General features: G+C 41.2%; 1 protein-coding gene across 5 annotated transcripts in view; it reads right to left on the bottom strand.

Annotated features, from left to right (window-relative positions):
• Window positions 1-25,245, bottom strand: part of mafa (v-maf avian musculoaponeurotic fibrosarcoma oncogene homolog a (paralog a)) — a 355,825-nt gene that overhangs the window by 100,954 nt on the left and 229,626 nt on the right. Inside the window, exon 2 of one of the 5 annotated variants that reach the window (XM_043706570.1) lies at window positions 3,841-3,987. The exons of the other annotated variants lie outside the window; for them this stretch is intronic. Coding sequence (XP_043562505.1) covers window positions 3,841-3,987 — 147 coding nt within the window. The remainder of the gene's footprint in view (window positions 1-3,840; window positions 3,988-25,245) is intronic. 5 annotated transcript variants of the gene reach the window in all.

Here is a 25,245-nt window from a genome sequence, read left to right as displayed (position 1 = left end):
AGAGCTAAAGACATGTCCTGACTGCCCAAATTCTCTTGGCTGGCATCTTCTAGGTTTGGAGTCTTGGGCTACTGCCAATGGGTTGACCCATCTATACCTGTGAAATGGCAATTTGGACAGAAGGTAGCAAGTAGGACATGGAATGAATGAGTTGAATTGGGGTGGGTGGGGAGAAATGGTCAGGAGGGTAACTGCTTTGAACAGAGGCCTGACCTTCCATCCCCTGGCCAAACTGCAATTGCCTGCTATCCAAGAGCTGGGGAACACTGCTGAATTTTACTGTGGCACTGCATGAGACTTTCCTTCCTCCTGTTTGAGCTGGGCCACCATTACTGACAGCCAACCAATACTTGCTTGCCTGTTGTGACTGATGCTCTATGTAGATGGTCACACTTTCCACATCAGCAAGGAGATCTGAGATGTCGTGGCAATTATCTGAGAGGCATATTCCTCCAAATCTGAGCGATGCAGATGGAAATGCTGACAAAATCTTAAACCATTTTCTGCTGCTCCAGAATTCTGTCCCTCAATGGCACTTGGAGGCTAAACAAGTCTGTACAGTTGAGCAAAGCACAGAGCATTCTGCGCTGTCTGGTGAGAATTCTTCACTGCTGTCCCTGTCACACCCATTGGCCTTTGCTCATTAATGCTGCATGCTTCATCATCTGACAACCCAGCTCTCTCTTCTGACACTCCCACCCGTATGCCAGTATCTGAGCTGTCAGCGGGGTACATACATCATGGGAAGATGTCTCTTTGAAAGCCCCATCTTTCTCCAACACTGCCTTGGTAAAGATGCTAGCAGGACCTGTGGCAAATGAACAACTTGAATTAGAAATCACAAGGTGAAAGGCTTCTGCATTATTGTTGCTTATATCGATGGCTGCTAACATCATTAGCTGGAGTGAGTGTTGTGTGCTGTGTGGCTGGTTATATTCATATCCATCACCAAGTAGCTAAGACGTCCTCATCTCTCTGTTGCCAGTGACCATCCATGCCTTGGTTCCAGGCAACAGTCTGCGTTCACAAGGTATGCCGGTCTGACAGAATGCTTGGGAAGGCCTTCTGAGGGTTTTCCTTTTGTATTTGAATGTGGCTTGCTCAGATCAGGTCATCAGGTCTTGTTGCACTGAGCCTAGGAGTGAAGCATTACACTCCCATCGCTGAGCTCTTTAGCCACATCCAGCCATCCAGCTGGCTTCTTCCATTTGTCTGTCAGGGATCAAAATTTCCGAATAGCCTGCAGCATGGTGCCCAGGGTCCAAGAAGTGAGGCTTTCACATTCCACGTTCAGACTTTATCTGTGAATTCTCCTGGCTCTCATGTGCCAAGTTGACAAACCTTCAATTACAGCTCCACCAGGGACCCATTTATCATATGAGATGAAACAGACTATAGTGGAAGCAATCTTATCAACTTACTGGAACTCATCAGGAAACCAGCAAAAAGCATGGCTGAGTTAAAAAGCTACTGGAAAATATGTTGCAAAAATACCAAGAGTGTGTCAAGCTGCAGGCTTCCTCACAGCATGTAGGCCTGACTATCAAGATTCAGTCCGTTCAGTCTGTTTCTCCCCCAACAGATGCTGCCTTACCAGCTGAGTGTCTACCAGTTTCTTATGTTTTTATTGCTCTGTGGGAGAGTAACTAGCCCTACAGCTCATTTCCTCCAGTTCCTGTGTCTATTTCAGCTCCTCTACTCCAGCACCTCTCTGCATCTCGAAATGTACGTTCAGCTTTTTACAGCACAATTGTTAACTAGTGGCAGTTCACCACAGGCTCTCCAGTTAATGGGCAGCACATGCAAAAGTTGCTTTAAATATTCATCACCACAACAAACAAGTATGATACTACCTTCAGTCTGAGCAGTGCAGAACTCTGCAACATTGGTAACACAGCTTTGACTGTATAAAGAATAACCAGTTTGCCACAGTGTTCTGCTCTGTTTACAGGCGCTGTCAAATATTTGTAAATTGTGCTCTATATATAGATATTTTTAACTGCATAGAAGGACTTCCTAATTTTATGTTGCATTATATGCTTTGATAAATTTTAGAAAAATGGAATGCTTTTCAGTCCATGTAAGCTATTATAAAAACTGCTTAAAAATGGATGTTTTTTCAAATAAACTTAATTCACAGCTAAAGTGATTTAGTTGATGAGTGTAGATAGAAAATGGATTTGGGTCTTTCAGTTTCTATTGCTAACAGAAATAGTACTTTATTGATTAGTCACTTAACTGTAATTGACCTGGTGTACCAATAATGATAACCCACTCCCCATTCCACCCCCGTCCAACCCCGCAATCTGTGATGTGTGTGTGGTAATCCCCGAGGGTTTTAAATTGCAGAGTGCAAGATTTGTAATAAAAGTGTTAACCCCTTCTTTAGACATTCTGTACAGTATGTGTGATTGAAAGTAATACTTCCAATACTGCATGACACAATTTTAACATTGACATCTTATTTCAAAAACCAAAGTCAGACATGTAAATCATGTAAAGAAGAGACCCTTTGGCCTATCACCTCTATGCTGACCTATCTACACTTATCCCATTTTCCAGCACTTGGCCGGTAGTCTTGAATGTTATAACATTTCAAGTGCATATTTAAGTACTTTTTAAAGGTTGTGAGGTTTCCCACCTCAGTGGGATGAAGGGCTCATGCCAGAAACATCGATTCTCCTGTTCCTTGGATGCTGCTTGATCTGCTGTGCTTTTCCAGCACTATGCTCTTAACTCCAATCTCCAGCATTGGCAGTCCTCACTTTTTCCCACCTCAGCTACCTATGCAGGCAGTGCATTCCAGATTCCCACCATCCTCAGGGTAAGAAAGATTTTCCTCAATTCCCCACCAAACTTCCTGCCTTTCATCTTACAATTATTAATGATCCTTTAATTAACCACTCATCTAAGGGGATCAGCCACTTCCTAGCCACGCTGGTGTCCATGCCCTTCATAATCTTATACACCTCATCAGCTCGGCCCTCAACCTTCTCTGTCTAAAGAAAATTATTTGAAAGGTGTGGTGCTGAAAACGTACAGCAGGCCAGGCAGCATCTGAAGAGCCAGAGAGTCGATGTTTCGAGCATAAGACCTTCATCAGAAATAAAGAAAATGATCCAAGCCCAAACAAACTCTCTTCATCGCTAAAATGCTCCAACCCAGCTAACATCCTGGTGAAGCCCTTCTGCACTCCCTTCTGTGAAATCAAATTCTTCCTATAGTGTATTGTACAGTTCCGTGTTAAAGCTCCTCACAGCTTCCTAGTGTCCAGCCATTCATTGAGTACTCCCATGTCTTGTTAACTTTTCCAAAATGCATCACCTCATACTTTTCAGGGTTAAATTCCATCTGCCACTGATCTGCCCATCTGAGCAACCTGTCTGTATCTTCCTGCAACCTAAGATCTTCTTGCATACTATTAACCAACTGACTAATCCTTGTGTCATTCACAAACTTATTTATCATCCATAGATGCACCCACATTCTCAACTGTTTTGTTTATACACATCATAAACAATAAGGGACCTAACTGGTAGGCCACTGAGCATTGGCCTATAGTCACGCAAGAAGCCTACTATCGACATCCTCTGTCTCCTACCACTAAGCCAATTTTGGGTCCATCTTGCCAAGTTAACCTGGATCCCATTTGTTTTCATTATTTTTATCCATCTCCCATGTGGGAACTTGTCAAAGGCTTTGTTGAAATACATGTAAATGACATCAGCTACACTACCCTCATCTGTAAACCTGATCACTTCCTCAAAAAGATTCAATCAAATTTGTTAGACATGACCTCCCTCCGATAAAGCCATGTGACTTTCCTTGACCAAACCATACCTCTCCAAGTGAAGATGAATTCTCTCCTTCAGAATTTTCTCCCATTGCATCCTTACCACTGATGTGAGACTCACAGCTCTGCAGTTCTCTGGTCTATCCCTACTAGCATTTTTTGACAAGTGGAATTCCAGTCTTCTAGCACCTCCCCTGTGGCCAGAAACAGATTAAAAATTTGGGTCAGAGCCACTTTAATTTTCTCCATTGCCACAGTTGCCTGGGACACAAATCCAGACTTGGAGATTTGTCCACTGTTAAGTCTATCAAAACTTCCAATACTTCTTACTCTCTATGTCAGTCTGCTCAGGAACTTCACAGTCCTTCTCCCCAAATTGTGTACCGACATCCTCCTTATCCTGAGTGAAGACAGATGAGAAATATTTGTTTAACATCTTACCAATTTTGAGAAGATTTGTAGCTTAGGTTGACGTTTTGGATGTAGGTTTGCTCACTGAGCTGGAAGGTTCATTTCCATATGTTTCATCACACTACTAGATAACATCTTCAGTGGGCCTCAGGTGAAGCACTGCTGAAAATTCCTGCTTTCTATTTATATGTTTGGGTTTCTTTGGGTTGGTGATGTCATTTCCTGTGGTGATGTTATTTCCTATGGTGAAGTCACTTCCTGTTCCTTTTCTCAGAGGGTGGTAGTTGGGGTCTAACTCGATGTGTTTGTTGATAGAACTTTACCAATGTTCTCTTGCTCCATGCACAGATTTCCCACTTGGTCCTTAATGGATCCTTGTCTTAACCTTGATATACTTAGAATCATAGAATCATACAGCACAGAAGACACCATTCAGCCCATCAGGTCTGTTTAACCAAAGCTACACAACCATTTCTGAAATAGATAGAACAGCAAATATCTAGAATATCTTGGGAATCTCCCTAACCTTACCCAGAAGTGATTCCCATGACCCTCTTTGTTCTTCCAATTGCATTCCTAAGTATCTCCCTGCATTTTCTCTACTTCTCTTTGCACATGCTAAAAGCCTCTCTTATTCAGTTTTGAATATTCCTAGATATCAAGGGTTCTCAGGACTTGTTGCTCCAACTTTTCACCCTAAATATGTTGGGCCTGCACTAGCCCTATTTCCTTTCTAAACACCCTCCACCCTTCCCCCATCCCCGTAATCTCCTGTAGTTGAAGTCTTAGGCCACACATTGTCACTGTGTAGTAAACATGTCTGTGTAATTTCTTCAAAAATTGGATCAAAGTGATCAGAATAATGGGATATGAGTTTGAATTTGGAAGTCACACATGCCATCCATCCATTGCACCTTCCAATCCCATCATACATTAGCAGCTAGCTGCATCTTTCTTCAATGAGGAAGCTATGCACTGAGTCACAGCTGCTGTCTGTTGTAGGCACATCCAGGATAAAAGGAATTAATACTCCTAGATATCCAAAGCGGAAATTAGAAGACTCTCACTAGCCTAAGAAAGGGCAAAAATGCTTTGCAAGGTTCCAGCCAGTCACAGCGCCTTGACCATAGATGTAGGAGCAAAATTAAGCTATTTAGCCCATTGAGTCTGATCTGCCTTTCGATCATGGCTGATATCTGTCTGAACCCCATTCTCCTGCTTTCTCCCGTAACCCTTGTTATGAAATGTACGTCAATCGCATTTCTATGAACGCGTGTAATTAAATCATACAATACCACATTATTATGTCTTCTAAAGCACCAAAGACCTAATTCAAACTGAAATATAAGTGTGTTGCTGCTCTGGTTCTTAACTTGAGATATGCATTCAATTTTGATCAAAGGCTTGATTGCCACAAGACAGGGACCTGGATAGCAGACTGGACATTCACACAAAACAGGAAGGGTCATTGCTCACAGAATATAGTCCAAGAATTAAAAACAGGGGAATAATCGATCTTAGGAGAAAAGAAACAGCCATAGTTACACGGCTTAACTTGAGAGCCTCTATGAAGTGCGTCAACCAGTTCAGGTTCTGTTTAAATTGGAACACTTAGGTACAGAAAGATATTATGGAATATGGAATTTGTTTCAGTTGACAAATAAAGTTGGGTAGACAGAGTGTCTGATGAAGGGCGTTTGCCCGAAACATTGATTTTCCTGCTCCTCGGATGCTGTCTGACCCGCGGTGCTTTTCCAGCACCTCTCTAATTTTGAGTGATGAACTACTAACATCGGAGAAACTATGAAGGAAAACAAAAGTCAAACTGGGAAACGAGTTGCAGGATTCCTGCAGGCAGGTTTCCTCCCTTTATGACAATAAGAATAAACTTTCCTTGATGAAATATGCCTCGGTGTAAGGAGATAAGGACACTACTGTGGATAATATAACCCATTTCTCAATTAAAATATTGCTTTCATTTCTAGGATTTATAATTGTAATCAATTAAACTTGACAAATCAATGTTATTCATTTACGTAATCCCTCCTTTGCAAGTGTTGTTTCTTTCCCCATTCCCCTGTATCAGACCTGTTTCTAAGCTGGAATTCTATGGAAACTATTCAGCGAAGCACTTTATAAGACTGCTTTTAGGCTGCTCTTGAATGAGTTGCAAACAAAGAACTTGCATTTGTATTTGCATAACACCTTTCACACCCTTTGGATGTACCAAGTGCTTTACAACCAAATAAGGATTTTTTAAAAAAAGATTATCCACTACTGTACAACAATGTGATTAATGAACTCTGTTTTATTTGTTTTAGCAACACTCATTCTGGAAGTTTAATGTTGCCTCAAGATATCAGGAGAGTATACCTGCTGCTCTTCATATGGTCCTCTACATGCAACTCTGAGGGTTGATGGTTCCTGCATTTGTCCTGCAATGCCCTCAAAATACCTGCATGGATCATGTGCCTAAGACTATGAATTGGATGTGGTTTGACCCCATGACTTTCTGGCCTTGTGATAACACCGAAGCCAAAGATGGGTAAGAATGGACTTCTCAAAGCTCCAAATGCTAGTTCATGTACTCCCAACCTGACCCGTCATCTGTCATCTGCAGCCAGACTGGGATTATTTGATGGGTGGAGCTATATTCCTCTCTAATACATGTGTCTTCTTACATCACATAGGTCAAGTAACATAGTTACTGGGAATAACTATTCATCCACAGTAATGTATAGTACCAATGATGTATAAATTTGTTATTAATTCAATAGATCTATAATTGAAAAGCTGCCTTTGGTAGTTACTGAATAGCTCTGCTGGTTGAGACAGTGAAAGCTAACCATTAATATGTTTTGGGTTCAGTATGGGTCAGTCCTTATTTGGCTTTCCTCATCCAGGTTGGTAATATTAGGCCTCAGAGGTAACTGGATGTACAAAGGGAAAAGGTTTCGTGCTCTTGCTTATGATCCAATAGAGTTTAATGGATGTGGTCAGGTCAGGACTACATCAAACACAACGGAGATAGTCCCTGCAGTCAAATTATCTTCCTTCCACATTGTCTTGGCTAACACAGGAAGAAGAGCTGCTTGGATAAAAAATGGGACCCAGGGGACACTATTTCAACAAGAAATCAACATGCTGAGAGATGGATGAGTGAAGAAAATTGGCAGCGTTCAAGAACAAAGAACAAAATAAGAGTCTGTGTGAGGTAGTGAAGTACTGGAACAGCTTTTGAGTTTTCCAAAATATGTTTCTCTTTTCCTCTCCCAGCGTAACATCTGCAAAAAAGACTTCAGCGTTTCAAGTCGAATGAACTAAATCCAATAAAGATTTCTCAACATTGAGTGTTGAGGAGAAAAATAAATCTTGATGTACCATTCAGTTCCCTGACTAAATTTGGGATTCCAACAGACTGGCAAATGTCTTAGACCCAACAGTGAGCCTAATGTAGAAGTCTTCAGAGACAATGCTCCTTTAAATTTTATTGTTTACGAATGAAGATACTTTGTTAGGGTTTGGAAATTGCTATTGTTTTTGTTTACATCACTTCTGGATTGATGCAGGATACAAGGATGGAGGTGCCCAGTAAACTACAACCAATATTTTTGATAATACACCTTCTTTCAAAGCAGCAATTCAGAAGGTGCTTGCAGTAATTTACAGTGCATTTTTGAATAAGCCACAGTCCTGGATCATGAGAATCACAGCAACTTCAAACACGCCATGAGGAAATTTACAATGAATGCAATATTGTTTTTCACATGCAGAATGTTTTACCAAGTATCAATTGAGTGTGCTAGTAGACTTTCACATTTTGTATACTTGCTGTGTATATACAGCTCACACCCACTTAGTTTATACTTAGCCCTGGCAGCATCTTAAACATCCCACTCCCATCTTAAGCAACCACAATGGTTTGACAACATAGTGTGAACCCTGGCTGAACTAATGGGATGAAAACAACCATAAGAGAGAGAAATTTCTTTAATCCTGTCAATATGTACAGATTCCAACCTATATTCCAGATGTGAATGAACAGCATTTGAGCCCCCGTGGTACACATGGCATTGCAACAGAAACATATCAAGGTTGATGTACTTTTATGTTTCCAAATAGATGGTACGATACTGCCCAGTTTCAAAGTTGAATTATCAAATTGTAATATTTCTCTGCAAAGTTGCTACAGGTTTTGGGATCTCTTCCCAGATTCTTGTGTTCATTTTCAATCCCAATCATTTTCAAATTAAAAGTAGCCATATTCTCACTGGACCATAGGGCTGTTTTCTCATTAGAAAGAGATGAATGGTGGTGGTTTAACCTGAGTGTCACCACACCTCAGGCAGGGGGAGAGGTTGAGAAGAAGAGTTCTTTATGGTAACCTCAGTTGGAGTGGGAATTGAACCTATGTTGTTAGCATCACTTTGCATCACAGCCAGCTAACCAACACTCCACACCCCCAACTTAGCTCAGTAGCAGTTGGTAAAACTTGAATTCAGTTAAGAGCTAGACTACTTGTAACTGTTGTCAATTGTTGTCAAAATGCATCCCATTCACAAACGCTCTTAATGCCATTCATACCTGATCTGACCAACATGTGACTTCAGACACTCCAGTGGCAATAAATACTGGTCTGAGAACAACCCTACATCACACAGGTCAATTTTCTTTTCAAAAAACACCCAGGTGTGCCATTGGCAGCTGTGCCTTCAACTATCCACTGTTTAAGTTCTGTAACTCCAACCCCAGAGCTCTTCTGCTTGGGAACAAACAAATTAGGAGCAGTAGTAGTCTTATGGCCCTTCAAGTCTGCTACACCATTCTGTAAACTCACAGCTAATCTGTTGTGTTCTGAATTCCTTAGTCTCATCCACTCGCATTGGCCCTTGATTCTCTTGCTGAACATTATCCACACCCTATCTTAAAAATATTCAGGGAACCTGCCTCCCCTGTGCAGGCAAAGAGTCACACAACCCTTTGCAAGAAAATAAAATCCCCTAATTTCTGTCCTGAATGGTTGTCCCTTAATTTTAAATAAAGTACGGGTCTCACTCACAAAGGGAAGTATCCTTTCCACATTCACCTTGTCAAGGCCATTCATGGCCTTGTAAACTTGAATCAAATCACCCCTCACTTTTCCAAAACTTTTAGGAGAATTGTACACAGTGCTGAAAGAGTACATCACAGTACATCAAGCCCACACTAATCATCCCATTGAGACCCAGTCCACTGCCCCCACGTTTGGTATTGCCAATCCACCTAACGTGCACATCTTTGGACTGTGGGAGAAAGCTACAGCACTCTGGTGGAAACCCACACAGATAGAATGTACAAGCACCACACAGGTACCCAAAGATAGAATTGACCCTAAGCCCCTGGCACTGTGAGGCAGTAGGGCTAACTACTGAACCACCAGGCCATCCTGTGAAATGCCTCTGAAAACAAGGCTTGCCTGTCCAAACCTACCTCATAAGAAAACCCACTCACTTCAGCATGGCGACATCTTGACCAAACATTTGATCACTTGTCCTAGTGTTGGCCCGTTATTTTGAATAGTTGATTGTATTCAGGTGAAGTGCTTTGGGATGTTTAAGATGTTATGTAAATGCAAGTTACTACCGCTGTTAAGTCCACCGCTTGATGTCACTCCTTGGCTCAGTCCACCAGCGTGTACACACTTTGTCTGCCGCCGGCTCATCAATAAGGAAATACAAGTACTGACTTACACTTTTGAGTTCAACAGCACTTGAACCCTGTGAGGACTGGGATAATGTTTTATTGATCGATGTACAAGGCTACAGACTGTCTCTGACTTCATTTGGGAAAGGTTGGTAATGACAAATTAGTCAGTGCTTTGCTGCATTGCTTTTGACTCCTCATAACATCCAGTATTAAAATCATTTGGAGGGCAAAATTACTAACAGATGTTTTGGATGATATGAAAACATGACATGCATTTCGAAAACAACCGAGTGGATGTCACATACAAAGGGATATCCTACAGCCATCTTGTGGCTAGACTTTGTGACCATATGAGTTAATTTAACTATACAAATAATTTCGAAACCGGTTTAACTGTTGCCATTTCTTTCTTTCTGCTTACTATGATCTTTGTGCCCCAGTTTCGTTTCTTTCTTCTATTTGTTTGAAGATAGCAAGTTTAGTAAGATTTAATCGTTGAGCCATCCAACTTGTTACTGTGATCTCCGAGAGCGAAGCTGGGAGTGTATTGTTTCTGATTGTTTTCTGAAGGCAGGAGGGTTTGATCTGATGTGGGCTCAGAGCTGTACACACAGCGTTCAGACAGTAAATCTCATCCTGCCTGTGCAAGCACGGGTCTGTTTGATGTTACCGCTTTATCAACAGCCAGGTTCCTTCATCTGTCTTGCGATTGGCCAGAATCCGCCAAAGGGCCAGACCAACAGTGGTGAGTTTGGAAGCCGCTGTGATGTGTGATGTTAATGAGACAATGCCCCTTTTATATAAAAAATAATTAAGATTGCAGCCCACACAATGTGCCTTTCAACTCTTTACCGTAGCTGCTTTAAGGCTCTTAGTGTCGCACATAAATTGTAGCTCACTTGAAGTTATCACTGAAGTTTGCCACTCTGAGCATTTGTCTTATATGTTTAGAAGCAATTCTTGCCTCTCGCTTATGGAACATCAAAGGAACATTAAATCAATTTTAAAAATTAAATAATGGTTCACTTCCGGCTCTGTACATGCTGGTAACTAGGATATCAAGTCTGTGCAGGAGTGGCATGATCAGCAATTCATTAATGCTACATTTTGTGCCTATTTTAATGATTTGTCATGGTTGATTTAGAAATGATTTGGAGATGCTGGTGTTGGACTGGAGTGTACAAAGTTAAAAATCACACAACACCAGGTTATAGTCCAACAGGTTTGTTTGGAAGCACTAGCTTTCGGAGCGCCGCTCCTTCATCAGGTGATTGTGGAGCAGCGTTCCAAAAGCTAGTGCTTCCAAATAAATCTGTTGGACTATAACCTAGTATTGTGTGAGTTTTAACTTTGATTTAGAAAGGCATGGTTTTCTCTGACACAACATTTTTTTGTGATGGGTTCTAGAGACAAGTGGACCGTCTTCTGGAGAAACGATCAGACTGTCAGATATAAGTAAAAAATCCAATAGCACTGTTTTTTCCTGGACAGTATTTACCCTCCGACAACATCAGTTTGAAAAAAAAACAGGTAATCTGGTCACTACCACACTGTTGACTGTGAGATCTTGCTGTGCACAGATTGGCTGCTGTATTCTTCCATTAAGAGAGTGACGTCAGTTCGAAAGTTCTTAATTAACCGTAAGGTGCTTTGGGATGTCTTGAGGTTGTGAAAAGTGCTATATGAATGCAAGTGTCAAGGGTTATAATAGGTAAAGTTAGGTTGAGGACAAAGTATCCTTTCCATGTGGGCCCTAAAAGAAATTAGGCAGGATTACTTTAACACATTAGTGGAAAATCTGAGAAACTCTGAGATCAGTGATACAAACTGGGTCAGTGTAAAGGAACAAGTGGAATAGGGTTCTGTTGTTTTGACATTTCTGCATTGAGTATAATGAATGGTTGTTTTTTTCCTTCCCTTTGAACATTAGTCGGTTATAAACCAGAGTTGTATTCAGGGATTTGGATTCCAACCTCATTTGTTGGAATGAAGGTCAAGCCATTGACGACCACTGACTCAACCCCAAAATTTAACAGTTAAGTGATCCATCAGAGTGAAGGGTGCTGCAGGTTGGTATTGGACAAAAGAACAACTTTGCAAGTACTCAGTACCAACATTAATCATTTGCAGTACAGGAGTAGCACAGTCAGGTGCAGAATAAGACTCCCTCTACTTTGCCTTTCTACTGCCTTTGAAGGGGATGTATAATTGGAACTCTATTTTCCATCATTGCTAAATTGCAACATGCAGTAACAGAAGGAATATCAATTTTCTGGCTTAGAGCTTCAGTTATGATCCTGCCTAACATGATATTTACGAAGCGAGCAATCAGATTTAATTGTTACATTTCTATTGTCCTTCATTAAACTCTTTTTTGAGCTTTGCTCCACTAAAACATTTGGATTTTCATTGTGAATCTGAAGTCAATGTCCTGGTGGTGTCCATACAGACTGGGTTCGAAATAATATATATGTATGATGATGTTTCTTACACCAAGCACAGCAAATATACATCTTTTGAAAAATATTCTTTTAAAAAAAAATTATAAATAGAGGATATGTGCTGGCCACTTGCGACACATGATGAATGTATTCACATGCGAGGCTGGCCGTGAAATTCACAAACGATGCTTCTGTGGGTGAATTATGGTTGTGGTACGTGTGAAGATATTTATCATTTCACATAGCAGGCAAAAAAATACTCTATTTATTTGACTCACTACATGGCTTTCATTTTCTTTGCATTGCTTTTCTTTATCTTTATCTTCTTGCATGTTGTATTGCTAATTACATACCTTTTTGTTTAGTACAGTTTGGATAAATAACATTACTTTATTAATGAAAAGAACTTGCATTTCTACAACGAATTTATGGCCACAACCAATTAATTTGTTTTGAAGTGCAGTCACTGCATTTCGAAAAAGGGACCAATTTTGAACACATTAAACTCCCAAAAGCAAAGAAAATACAGTTAATAGGATAACCTGCATTTTCATACAATAGGTTTTAAACATGTCCATGTCATTTCTGAGTCTTAGTAGGCATCTTTTTAAAAGTTTACTCTTGTTTACTGTCCATCTTGTTAAATTGTACGTAACTATTTAGTGTATGCATTCATTAACTAGATTGTGTTAGAATTTATTTTGCATTTATTTCTGTCTTGTGTATGATAATTCAAGAGATGTATTTTATATATGACAAGAACATAAAATGTTGCAAACACATGATGAAGCAGTCAGTATCTTTGGCAGCCATGCCTTCATCTGCTTAGATCCAAAGATCTAAAATATCAGTCCTTAACCTGCCACTCTGAAAAAGCTTTGATCATCTGTCTTAATATTTCTCCAACTGGCTTGGCATCAAATTTTGTTTGGATATATTCCTGTGAAGAAACTTGCATGTTTTACTGTGATTAAAGGTACTATATAAATGCAAGTGGTTGTTGTCAAATAACATTGATCCAAAAAGCCCAGGTCCACTCATCTATCAAACATTCACTATTTTCTGCCGCATCTCTCTCACATTTTCTGCACTAAAACCATTACCACTCACTCAGCTTTAAGCACAGCTCATCTTTGATAACATTTACATATGTTCTCAATTTCCTTTGAGTCATGTCCATTGAATAAATGTACTTTTCTAAATTTTATTTTATTTTCTTCCATTTAAACTAAACTTGCCTGAATTAAAAATGACCAAGTTCTTGGCGAAGTCTATTTTTCAAAGGCACTGTGTCTCACTGCTAAATCAGTAGGAAAATGCAATAAATCAACGATTCAGTATGGAGAGCATGTTCTACCCTACCTCTGTCAGAGGCAGAATCATCGACCATGGTGTGAAAGTGATCTTCAAGTAACATAATAGCGATTTGGCAGCCTACTTTACACCAGGCTTGATTATCATATCCCTTGATTTCAAGCATGATGTAAAAGGATCAACCAATTTATTATCTCTTGATCTCTTTTCCTTTCTTCATTCATGGACAGTGCTGGTAAGTTCAGCATTGACTGCCCATCCCTAACTCCCCTTGAGAAAAGTGGTGGTCAGTTGCCTTCTTGAACAGCTGAAGTTTTGTGGTGCAGGTTTACCAAGAGTTCGGTCAAGGGGTCAGGGTGTTGGTTGAAGGGGAGGGTATTGGTGATATACTTGAGTCAGGATAATGTGTGACTTGGAGGGAAGCTAGCAGGTGGTGGTTATTCTCAAGCACCTGCTAGCCTTGTCCTTCAAATGGGTGGGCAGTCCCAAACAGGAAGTGATGCTGAAGAAGTCGTTGGAGAGTTACTATCAATGCATCTTGTAAATGGTACACACTACAACCCCAATGCAATGGCAGTGGGGAGACTGAAGATTTAAAATTTGTGCCTTCGTTGAAGGTCAATTTGTTCTACTGCATGTGTAATTGTGACAGCTCTTGTGAAACTAAGTGCACCAGCTCATTTGCACTGTCAGGGTTATGTTAGCAAATAGCCGCTGACACCATAGTTTCCTTTGCATCAAATGTGGGTGTCTTGCATGCACACTTTGACAGGTGCAGTCAAGCTACAGGTTACCGTGGAACTTGTAAGGTTATTGTGGGTTGCAACTTGCTGTTCCCAGGCATGCATGCTGGAGACAGCAAAGTTAACCTGCCTGGGACTGATGTGGATATCAGACGTGACTATTCTCAGTGAACTGAAATTGCCTTGCAAGCACTTCAAGATAGAAGATGTTAGGTTTAAGTTCCCCTGCAGATACTCGAGTACATTTATGAAAATCTAAGCCAATACAAGAGTACAGTACTGAAGGATGGCAGCAGGTTTGAAGGCTTCATGTTTCAAGTGAAGTGTTAACTTCGGGCCTCATCAGCCCTTCAGGTTGTATTAAACCATCCCATGCCACTATTTGAAGAAGAGCCATACAATTCCCTCTAGTGTCTAGGCTAACATCTATTTAAAAAAAAAAGATAGATTGTCTGAACTGCTACCAGGTTGCTATTTGTGGAATCTTGCTGTCTATAAATCAGCTGCCATATTTCCTACAAATGTCATTGGATTTCAGAAGTACTTCACTAGCTGTTTGGGAACACCTTGGGATCCCCAAAGGTGGATTAAAGATGCTGTATAAATTAACATTCTTTCTTCCTATCTTCTAATTTTGCTGTGGAATTGTGTCCCATTTCTGGCCAGAGGTAGATTGGGGGTTTTGCAAAGAGAAAATCCTATGTTCTTGCACCAACAGTGTGCAGACTCATTTTCTTTTTACCTGATGCTTGTATTCTGAAAGTGAAATTAAGGATATTGTTACAAAGCAATTGTGTAGTTAAAATTGCCCACCAATTAACATTTCAGAAAGCAATGAAATAATCCCCAGCTACCTGGAAGAGTACAGCTCCAAAAACACTTTCGAAGCTCAATACCATCCAATAGCCCACTTTATTGACACCCCAACCATGACCTTCCACATTCAGTCCCTTCCTCACTGACACACAGTAGCAGCAGTGTATACCATCTACAACATGCAGTGCAGCAGAACCATCATGGCTCATCCAACAGCACCTTGCAAATGCATAATCTCTATTCACTGGGAAATTTAGGACAGGAGATGCATGGGGACACCACACCTGCAAGTTCCCCTCCAAGTAACACACTGTCCTGATATGAAAATACATTTCTGTTCCTTCACTATAGGGTTAAAAGTTTGGAACTTGTTCTGTGGGTGCCTCTACTCATCAAGGACTGCAGCAGGTCAAGAAGGTCGTCCATGGCTACCTCCTTATAAGGCATTTAGGGCGGGATAATGTCCAGCTCGTCAAGCCTACATTGAGTGAATTAATAAAAAAAGTGAGTTTACTGTGCCTACTCTCTCGAAGCTTCCAGGTAGCCCCGATCCCCACAGCCATTCTTTAACAAACGCAAGTGTCATTTTCATTTGCATTAGGGGTTGGTTAGCTTCATCGACCAAACAGCATTGGTTTACAAAGCAGACTTATGCCAATAGTATCGGTTCAATTCCTGTGTGAGCTGAAGTTACCATGAAGGGTTCTCCTTGTGAAACTCTCGCCTCACCTGCGGCAGGGTGACCCTCAGGTTAAACCGCCAGCAGCTGCCTTTCTCTCTCTCTCTCTCTCTCCCACATGAGAGAGTGGGACTCTGGTCATTTTACCTTTGGTCTAGATAAGCTATTCAACTGTGGAAGATCTCATTTGGTTATTAATTGTAAGGCGATAGGACTTCCCAGAAGTCGTGAGCTCCGTTTGAAAAGCCAGGGATGGAAGCTGGTGTTTTATGACTCAGAATTCATCCAACAGTCAAGACAAGGAATTGGTGTCAGTTGGATATGGGGCGGGGGAGGGAGGAGCGTGGGGTTCAAGAATATCTTAGGGCCTGCTTCAGATCTGAATAAGCGGAAACCCCTCTATTGCCCTCAAACCAAGAGTAACTGAGGACATTTCCTGCCCAGGTTTTAGCTTTATGTTTGGAGACCCATCGTGGGAATGTGGGGAGGAGGGGTTGCCTCTCACATCTTTAGTTAATTCCACCGTCTGTGAATTTAAACATCCCACCTACACTGAAGACCAGCAGAACGACATGTCTCAGCTAATTAGAAAAAAAAGATTCGTCGAAGTAAATGCTGAGAAATGTTCCCTCTGCAACGAGCAAACGATCTCTGAGGGGACAGGGACGCTGAATGCTTCGCTACTTCCGCACACACTGCAAAAAATCTTAACGACTTTAGAGAGCTTTTGAACATTGTAATGTGTCCTCAGTGCAAACAGTGGTAAATAAATTCCAAGTTATGACTGTTGTGGAGAGATATGCAGAAATATAGCTACACCAGGGACGGACACTAGACAAGATAATGAAGAACAGAAGGATAAAGAATGCTTTGCCATCTCCCTGTCCAGAGATTGAGAATCTCATAACTAATGTCTAACGCCTTCCAGAATTGGAGGCCTTTTAATTTGGATTGTAACTGAATACAATATAGTTGCACTGATTTTTTTTTGCTTCAAGTCTCTATTAATTGCATGCTTCCTTACCAATAAAATGAACCACGCTAGCAGGAGATTTTAATATCATCTTAAATGTGCTAATGTCTCCTCTCCTGGTCTTGTAATTTGAAAGTGTTGTCATTAATATTTACAGGATTTTTGTTACTTTCCCTACAGGTTTCTTGAATTTTGATTTTAATAAGAATGACAACAGATGGCAACAACATTCAATGAGCTGGTTTGGGAGGGTATGCAGCCTGACATTAAGATTCACATCAGTAGTGAGACCGTCATTGACAAGAACTGCCTTAGCTTCCAGTCTCTGCAATAACTGAACTCATTTGCTATAGTGTGATTGTTAGGATTTTCAATCTTTCATCTTCGTGTTACCCAGACTGTCCATTTAACTACAGATATTAACAAATAATGCCAATATTGGAGGTGATCCTTCCAAATACAGTACAACCTTGATTATCTGAGCATCAATTATCCAAACAAGATCTCAAGGCCCTGTAAAAACGGCATCAGGCAACTCAGCATTCAGTTATCAATTAAATGGCATTATGGAGTGTATTGCCGGATAACTGAGGCAGGTTCAGATAACCGGCAGTCATAATTTACCACTGGTTTACGATCAAATCAGTTACCCAAATAATCAGTTATCAGTTCAAAATACTCCCTGCCCATCTCAATCGGAAAACTGAGGCTGTACTAGAAACTATTGTTCTGTGGAGATTGTTGTGGCGAGACTGCTATCCAAACCTAGATCAATTGGAAACACTTTATGTACATCTTGTGTGCACATGTAACACATCAAGAAGTTGAAATAAGAATTTAACTTTTTAGACACATTCCAGTTGTGCAACAATTTGGTTTGACTGTAAGGTTATTTGTAGTTCTCATTTAAAAACAACAAAACTATTCGGTGCCATCAAAAGCTATAAAAACTGGAATGTATTTTGTGTTGGGCTTTGATGAGCTACGTTGGCTTTGCACTGGTCCTCACTCTGTTATGTTAACCCAATCGCACATGTTCTGTACAGGAAAAAGGATTGGAGAATGAGAGTCTGTGTATACATTTCAGTGATTTTCTGCATTTCCATACCCTAATGTGTCCCCTTTCCTTCTCTCTCTCTTTTGAAGGTGCTGACTCATGCAGAGGCACACAAGCTGACAGTCACTTGCTGACTCAGTCCAGATGAGGAGCACGTTGGAAACTAATGGAGGACAGCACAGGAGGGGTACAGGCACTGGGTGTGATGCATGCTTCATTCATGCCTGCCTTCTTCTGGCCAAGTTCATGAAGGATAAACAAAATCAGGTACAAGAGGATAGTGACTGAAGAATGAAAAGTTCTTGCCAGCCAGTTTACAAATGGTTACAATCCTATTAGGTAGGAATTCCTTTCTCCTGTTGAAACTTATCTGATTTTATAAAGTGCACACAAGATGGAGGAAACTAAAATATGATCGACAAATCTGAATGAAATTTTTAAGGATTTGGATATGCCCTCTGAGATATCTGAGTCCTCCAATTTTAGTGTTTTGCACTTCCCTGATTTTAATTGCTGTGTCCATTGGTGAGTGTGCCTTCAGCTGCCTAAACCCTTAGCTTTGGGATTTTGCTGGGCCGGCACGGTGGCTCAGTGGTTAGCACTGCTGCCTCACAGCACCAGGGACCCAGGTTTGATTCCAGCCTTGAGCGACTGTCTGTGTGGAGTTTACACATTCTCCCCGTGTATGCCTGGGTTTCCTCCGGGTGCTCTGGTTTCCTCCCACAGTCCAAAGATATGCAAGTCAGGTGAATTGGCCATGCTAAATTGCCCATAGATTAAGTGCATTAGTCAGAGGGAAATGGGTCTGGGTGGGTTACTCTTCCGAGGGTTGGTGTGGACTGGTTGGGCTGAAGGGCCTGTTTCCATACTGTATGTAATCTACTTACTCCGTTTTGAGACAATCCTTAAAATCATTTATTTTTGCAAGCTTTGATCAAATATGCATTTGTTTATACAAACCTTTCCTTAATATGAATCAGTGTCAAATTTTGATTGTTAACACTCCCAGGCACTTTACCTGAATGCTCGTAGCATTCATAACAAAGCCGATGAACTAATGGCACAGATAATAGTGAATGATTATGATGTAGTAGGCATCACAGAGATTTGGTTACAGGGGGGTCAGGACTGGCAGTTAAACCTCCATGGTTTTTCAACTTATCGAAAAGACAGAGAGGTGGGCAGAGGGGGTGGGGTTGCCTTGTTAGTTAAGAACAAAATTAAATCTATGGTATTGAATGACATAGCGTCGGATGATGTAGAGTCTGTGTGGGTGGAATTGAGGAACCACAAAGGCAAAAAAAAACATAATTGGAGTTGTGTACAGACCTCCTACCAGTGGTCAGGACCAGGGACGCAACATGTACCAGGAAATAGAGAAGGCATGTCAGAAAGACAAGGTTACATTGATCATGGGAGACTTCAATATGCAGGTGGACTGGGTAAATAATGTTGCTAGTGGATCTAAAGAAAGGGAATTCATGGAATGCTTACAGGATGGATTTTTGGAACAGCTTGTCATGGAGCCCACAAGAGAGCAGGCTATTCTGGACCTAATGCTTTGCAATGAACCAGACTCTATAAAAAATCTTAAAGTACGGGAACCCTTAGGAAGTAGCGACCATAATATGGTAGAATTCAGTCTGGAGTTTGAAAGGGAGAAGGCAAAATCAGATGTAATGGTGTTACAGTTAAATAAAGGTAATTATGAGGGCATGAGAGAGGAACTGACTAAAATAGACTGGAAGCAGAGGCTAACCGGGAAGACAGTAGAGCAAAAATAGCAGGAGTTTGTAGGTATAATTGAGGACACTGTACAGAGGTTAATTCCCAAGAAAAGAAAGATTAACCGGGGAGGGATTAGACAACCTTGGCTGACAAAGGAAGTCAGGAAATGTATTAAAGAAAAAGAGAGATCCTATAAAGTGGCTAAGAACAGTGGGAAATCAAAAGATTGGGAAGGATACAAAAGCAAACAGAGGATAACAAAGAGTGTAATAAGAAAGGAGAGGATCAAATATGAAGGTAGGCTAGCCAGTAATATTAGAAACAATAGTAAAAGTTTCTTTCAGTACATAAGAAACAAACGACAGGCAAAAGTAGACATTGGGCCACTTCAAACTGATGCAGGAAGCCTAGTGATGGGAGATAAGGAAATAGCAGGAGAACTTAACAAGTACTTTGCGTCAGTATTCACAGTGGAAGACATGAGTAATATCCCAAAAATTAAAGAGTGTCACGGGGCTGAGTTGAGTATGGCTGCCATTACGAAAGAGATAGTGCTAGAAAAATTAAAAAGTCTTAAAATTGATAAATCTCCTGGCCCCGATGGGATACACCCTAGAGTTCTGAGAGAGGTGGCTGAGGAAATAGCAGAGGCATTGGTTGAGATCTTTCAAAAGTCACTGGAGTCAGGAAAGGTCCCGGATGATTGGAAGATGGCTGTTGTAACCCCCTTGTTCAAGAAAGGATCAAGGCAAAAGATGGAAAATTATAGGCCAATCAGCTTAACCTCAGTTGTTGGTAAAATTCTAGAATCCATCATTAAGGATAATGTTTCTAAATTCTTGGAAGAGCAGAGTCTGATTAGAACAAGTCAACATGGATTTAGTAAAGGGAGGTCATGCCTGACAAACCTGTTGGAATTTTTTGAAGAGGTAACAAATAGGTTAGACCAGGGAAACCCAGTGGATGGGGTCTATCTAGACTTTCAAAAGGCCTTTGATAAGGTGCCACACGAGAGGCTGTTGAGCAAGGTGAGGGCCCATGGTGTTCGAGGTGAGCTGCTGGGATGGATTGAGGATTGGCTGGCTAATAGAAGGCAAAGAGTTGGGATAAAAGGTTCTTTTTCAGAATGGCAGCCAGTGACGAGCGGTGTCCCGCAGGGTTCGGTGCTGGGGCCACAGCTGTTCGCAATATATATTAATGATTTGGATGAGGGAACCGAGGGCATTCTAGCGAAGTTTGCCGATGATACAAAGTTAGGTGGACAGGCAGGTAGTACTGAGGAAGTGGGGAGGATACAGAAGGATCTAGACAGGTTGGGAGAGTGGTCCAGGAAATGGCTGATGGAATTTAACGTGAGCAAGTGCGAGGTCTTGCACTTTGGCAAAAAGAATAAAAACATAGACTACTTTCTAAATGGTGAGAAAATTAATAAAACCAAAGCACAAAGGGATCTGGGAGTGCTAGTCCAGGATTCTCTAAAGGTAAACATGCAGGTTGAGTCCGTGATTAAGAAAGCGAATGCAATGTTGTCTCAAGAGGGTTGGAATATAAAAACAGAGATGTACTACTAAGACTTTATAAAGCTCTGGTTAGGCCCCATTTGGAGTACTGCGTCCAGTTTTGGTCCCCACACCTCAGGAAGGACATACTGGCACCGGAACGTGTCCAGCGGAGATTCACACAGATGATCCCTGGAATGACAGGTCTAACATATGAGGAACGGCTGAGGATACTGAGATTGTATTCGTTGGAGTTTAGAAGATTAAGGGGAGACTTAATAGAGACGCACAAAATAATACATGGCTTGGAAAAGGTGGATGCTAGGAAATTGTTTCCGTTAGACGAGGAGACTAGGACCCATGGACACAGCCTTAGAATTAGAGGGGGTCATTTCAGAACAGAAATGCGGAGACATTTCTTCAGCCAGAGAGTGGTGGGCCTGTGGAATTCATTGCCACGGAGTGCAGTGGAAGCCGGGACGCTAAATGTCTTCAAGGCCGAGATTGATAGATTCTTGTTGTCTAGAGGAATTAAGGACTATGGGGAGAACGCTGGTAAGTGGAGCTGAAATGCGCATCAGCCATGATTGAATGGCGGAGTGGACTCGATGGGCCGAATGGCCTTACTTCCACTCCTATGTCTTATGGTCTTAAAATATCTTGAACGGTGTAATGCAAAGCCCAAAGGGCTTATGATGCTAAGGCCCCAGGCTAATATTCTGGAGGTATAGGTTAAAAGTCCACCGCGGCATTTGATTAAAATTTGAGCTCAAGGCAAAAAATATGGAATTAAAACCAAATCTAAATTATGACTAATGTAATTAAAAAGAGCAAGTGGTTCACTGATGTCCTACAGAGAATAGAACCTGCCGTTCTTACCTGGTCTGGCCTACCTGTGACTCCAGGATGACAGCAATGTGATTGACTCTCATCACTGAAATGTCATAGAGAGCTGATTTGGTTCAAGGAACTAGGAAATGGGCAACAAAAGCTGGCCTTGCCAGTGGCAGTCGCAGTATATAGGAGAAAAAAAGCTCTTTCCTTAATGGTGTGAATTCAAGCTGTTGTTCAAACAAAAGGGGTTTGAAGTATTTGGGTAAGAAATCTTTTTTTGATGAATTGAATGACTTAGTTTTTGTTAGCTGGTTAATTACAATTGTAGCTGCTCTAGTTGGCACACAGAATGTAAAGATTAAAGCAGTAAACGTAGGTGACCTGGGGAAATTATAAATCTTGCAGAGTACTTTGGAAACATCAGTAATACCAGAAGACTTGAAAACAGCTAATGCAATTCCAATCCTCCAGAAAGTACAGAGGCATGACCCTGGGTATTATTGGCTAGTTATCTTGACATCAATAGAGAGAAAGAAATACAGTGGTCTATTATAATGGATTCAATTCAGGAACATTTATCAAGATCAAAAGTAATAAACAAAAGCCAACATTGGTTCATGAAAAGGAAGTCGAGCCTAACACATTTATTGGAAATATTTCAGGGTGTAATGAAGTTAGTGGATAAGGTATATTTGATATCTTTCCTTCCACAACCTTTTGACAAGGTCTCACACAAAAGCCTTGCAGCTAAAGCAAGGGCTCAAGGGATTAGAGAGACGCCGCAGGAAGGATTGAAAATGCTTCTTACTGTAGAGAAGCAAAGATGGTTGTAAATGATAATTATCTGACTTGGTTAGGAGGCCAATAATGGTCAGTTCTAGCCCTGTGGTAATCACAGCACTTATGACATTGATAAGGGGATTGCATGTAGCTAAATCTGCTGATATAATAACACCTTGTCACATCAAACCTTTCAATCTTAATACTCTGAGTGGGCGTCAGTATTTGCTCGGTGGTAGCACTTTCACCTTTGAGTCAGATGATTTTGGGTTAGAGTCTCAACTGCAGAGGTATGAGCAGTTAAGCTCAGCTGATTCTTCAGTACACTGCTAAGGGACTGCTGCTGTTTTTCAGATGAGATATTAAACTGAAGCTTTGTCTGCCCTTTCAGATAGATGTCAAAGATCAGATGCCAATGATTTGAAAGAAATGAGGGGATATCTCCTGTTGTTATGGATAATAACATATCTAAAACAACATTGCCAAAAAAAATCATTTGGACCGCTATCTCATTGCAGTTTGTGTTACCGATCTATGTACAAATTGGTATGTTGCAAGGAAAGGGCATTAAACCTGGCTTTGCTTACATACTCAGTGCAAATCACAAGTCATAATACACTTTGTATACGAGAAAAAATCAAATTCAACATTGCAAACTGTATTGTCTTCCTGATCTTCATCCTGGTATAAAGGAAGTTGGTGAGTGCAGGCAATAGTTGCGCTGATACTCCTTCCTGCCTGACCCAGGGAAATATTAACAGCAGATTGAAATAGATTATGTGCTTATATTACTGGTCATGGGAGATGCAAAATCCAGGAGTGGCAAGAAATCAGGAGGGAAAAAAAAATATTTGCTGCCCTAACAACATTGACGAAAAAAACACATTGAATAAGATTTCGGATGACATTAGCAAGATGTTAGTTTTCACAAATGCTTACTTAAAGTCAATCAAAATAAACCTTTAGGAAGATGCAAACATTAAATTAGAGCAGAATTGGACCACTAGCCCCTTCAAGTTTGTTCTGCTGTTCCATAAAATTAAAATTAAACTGATTACTACACACCACCTACTGCAATAACCTTTTCACCCCATTGTACATCAAGAATCTATCTAAATATTAAAAGACTCTGCTTCTACTGTTTCAAGGAAACTAGTTTCAAAGGCTCATGACTCTCTGTGATAAAATATTTATCCATCTCATAGAGTCATAGAGTCATAGAAATGTATAGGATGGAAACAGACCCTTCGGTCCAACCCGTCCATGCCGACCAGATATCCCAACCCAGTCTAGTCCCACTTGCCGGCACCCGGCCCATATCCCTCCAAACCCTTCCTATTCATATACCCATCCGAATGCCTCTTAAATGTTGCAATTGTACCAGCCTCCACCATATCCTCTGGCAGCTCATTCCATACCCGTACCACACTCTGGTTGAAAAAGGTAGCCCCTTAGGTCTCCTTTATATCTTTCCCCTCTCACTCTAAACCTATGCCCTCTAGTTCTGGACTCCCTGACCCCAGGGAAAAGACTTTGCCTATTTATCTTATCCATGCCCCTCATAGTTTTGTAAACCTCTATAAGGTCACCCCTCAGCCTCCGACGCTCGAGGGAGAACAGCCCCAGCCTGTTCAGCCTCTCCCTGTAGCTCAGATTCTCCAACCCTGGCAACATCCTTGTAAATCTTTTCTGAACCCTTTCAAGTTTCACAACATCTTTCCGATAGGAAGGAGACCAGAATTGCATGCAATATTCCAACAGTCGCCTAACCAATGTCCTGTACAGCTGCAACATGACCTCCCAACTCTTGTACTCAGTACTTTGACAAATAAAGGAAAGCTTACCAAACACCTTCTTCACTATCCTATCTACCTGTGACTCCACTTTCAAGGAGCTATGAACCTGCACTCCAAGGTCTCTTTGTTCAGCAACACTCCCTAGGACCTTACCATTAAGTGTGTAAGTCCTGCTAAGATTTGCTTTCCCAAAATGCAGCACCTCGCATTTTTCTGAATTAAACTGTATCTGCCACTTCTCAGCCCATTGGCCCATCTAGTCCAGATCCTGTTGTAATCTGAGGTAACCCTCTTTGCTGTCCACTACACCTCCAATTTTGGTGTCATCTGCAAACTTACTAACTGTATCTCTTATTCTCCCATCCAAATCATTCATGTAAATAACAAGAAGTAGAGGGCCCAGCACCGATCCTTGTGGCACTCCACTGGTCATAGGCCTCTAGTCTGAAAAACAACCCTCCACCACCACCCTCTGTCTTCTACCTTTGAGCCAGTTCTGTATCCAAATGGCTAGTTCTCCCTGTATTCCATACAATCTAAACTTGCTAATCAGTCTCCAATGGGGAACCTTGTCGAACGCCTTACTGAAGTCCATATAAATCACATTCTACTGCTCTGTCCTCATCAATCTTCTTTGTTACTTCTTCAAAAAACTCAATCAAGTTTGTGAGACATGATTTCCCACGCACAAAGCCA

Source organism: Chiloscyllium plagiosum, chromosome 17 (genome assembly GCF_004010195.1).
Source record: "Chiloscyllium plagiosum isolate BGI_BamShark_2017 chromosome 17, ASM401019v2, whole genome shotgun sequence".
Taxonomy (NCBI): domain Eukaryota; kingdom Metazoa; phylum Chordata; class Chondrichthyes; order Orectolobiformes; family Hemiscylliidae; genus Chiloscyllium; species Chiloscyllium plagiosum.
Note: the sequence above shows the minus strand (reverse complement) of the source record. Positions and strands in the feature narration are given on the sequence as shown.